This window comes from Terrapene carolina, unplaced genomic scaffold, assembly GCF_002925995.2.
Source record: "Terrapene carolina triunguis isolate 2854851 unplaced genomic scaffold, T_m_triunguis-2.0 Scaffold7246, whole genome shotgun sequence".
Classification (NCBI taxonomy): Eukaryota; Metazoa; Chordata; order Testudines; family Emydidae; genus Terrapene; species Terrapene triunguis.
Window position 1 is genome coordinate 217 of NW_020671597.1, and position 1,402 is coordinate 1,618.

General features: G+C 64.5%; 1 protein-coding gene across 1 annotated transcript; it reads left to right on the forward strand.

Moving 5' to 3' along the window:
- Positions 1-486: 486 nt before the first annotated feature.
- LOC113408308 (uridine-cytidine kinase-like 1) lies at positions 487-1,358 on the forward strand (the record flags this gene model as incomplete). Its single annotated transcript, XM_026661491.1, has 2 exons — positions 487-767; positions 1,188-1,358. Coding segments are annotated over 2 exons (452 nt in total), but the record flags the coding sequence as incomplete, so codon positions are not given.
- Between the last annotated feature and the right edge of the window lie 44 nt (positions 1,359-1,402).

Below are 1,402 nucleotides of genomic sequence, written 5' to 3' on the forward strand. Positions count from 1 at the left end.
TTCTCAGAGCTGCTCTATGAAAGGCCTTGGCCCTTTGCCCAGCAGCCTGCACCGACCCACCTGGCCTCTGCCAAGCCTGAGCTTAGCCCTGGGCAGAGTCTGCTAAGTTTGGAACAGTGCTACCAGACAGCATATTCGGGAGATGATGTGGGTCAGACCAAGTCTGTCCCGTCCTGCTCCCCAAGCAGGGACCAGCTGCCCTGAAGCCACGGGGACGGGCATGTGTTGCCTGCCGTCTCTCCGGTGTTCCCCCCCCGTGTGGCCCCGAGGGTGCCCAGTGCCTGCAGGGGCAGCAGCATGCATGGTGGGAGGTTGATACCCCTCGGGGGTGGGGTAGGGTGACTGTCATGGCTGAGGGTGTGGCTTAGCAGGGGCTGTGCCTGACTCTGAGGGCTGGGAGCCCTCGCTAACTGGCCCAGAGGGTTCCCTGTGGGGCTTGCTGGGTATGTGGGGGGCGGGCCCGAGCTGCAGCGTGCTGGTGACAAGCCCTTGCCGACAGGGTTCCCGTGCCCCTCCCCAGATGGCGGGTGGGATGTGGCTGTTTTCTCCATGCTGACCTTCCTGTGAATCTCCTGGAGGGGGAGGCAGCTCTGGACCCTCTGCGTGGCGCTGGGGAAGCAACGGGTAACGCCAGCGTCCCGGGCGGATTTCTCTCCCCAGGCCTGTGTGGAGGGAGCGCGTCAGGCAAGACCACGGTGGCCAATAAGATCATTGAGGCCCTGGATGTGCCCTGGGTGGTGCTGCTGTCCATGGACTGCTTCTATAAGGTGAGCCGGTGCGCCCCTGGGAGAGGGGGACCCCCGACAGGGGTGGACATCTCTGCTGCACGGCGCTCTGGCACTCGGCTGCCCCAGCCCTGAGGCTGACCAGCTGCTGGGAATGGGGGTGGGGGGCCAGAGCCTAGCTGAGGCTGAAGGCTTGGGGAGCTGGGCTCCCTGAGCTCTGCCCAGGAACATCTCCTGCCTGGGAGACAGCCCTGGGTCCCCACCTGTGGGGCAGCTGCTTGGGGGGTGTCAGGGTGGGGGCACTGGGCTCCGTGTCTGAACTTTGGCAGATCGAACGGACTAAGTTTCTTCCATCTTATCAACCCTTCCCCATGCCCCTCTCCCTCCCTTCCACATACTGCACCTGTGCCCCTCCCCTGTACGCTGCTCCACCCTCTTCCCTGTGCCCCCCCCGCCCCCCAGGTGCTGAATAAGGAGCAGCAGGAGCTGGCTGCCCACAACGAGTATAACTTCGACCACCCCGATGCCTTCGACTTCGACCTGCTGATCAGCGTGCTGCGCAAGCTGAAGAAGGGCAAGAGCGTCAAGGTGCCGGTGTACGACTTCACCACGCACAGCCGCCGCAAGGACTGGGTGTGTGGGGGCAGGGCGGGGAGCCCCTCCAGACGTACGGCTTC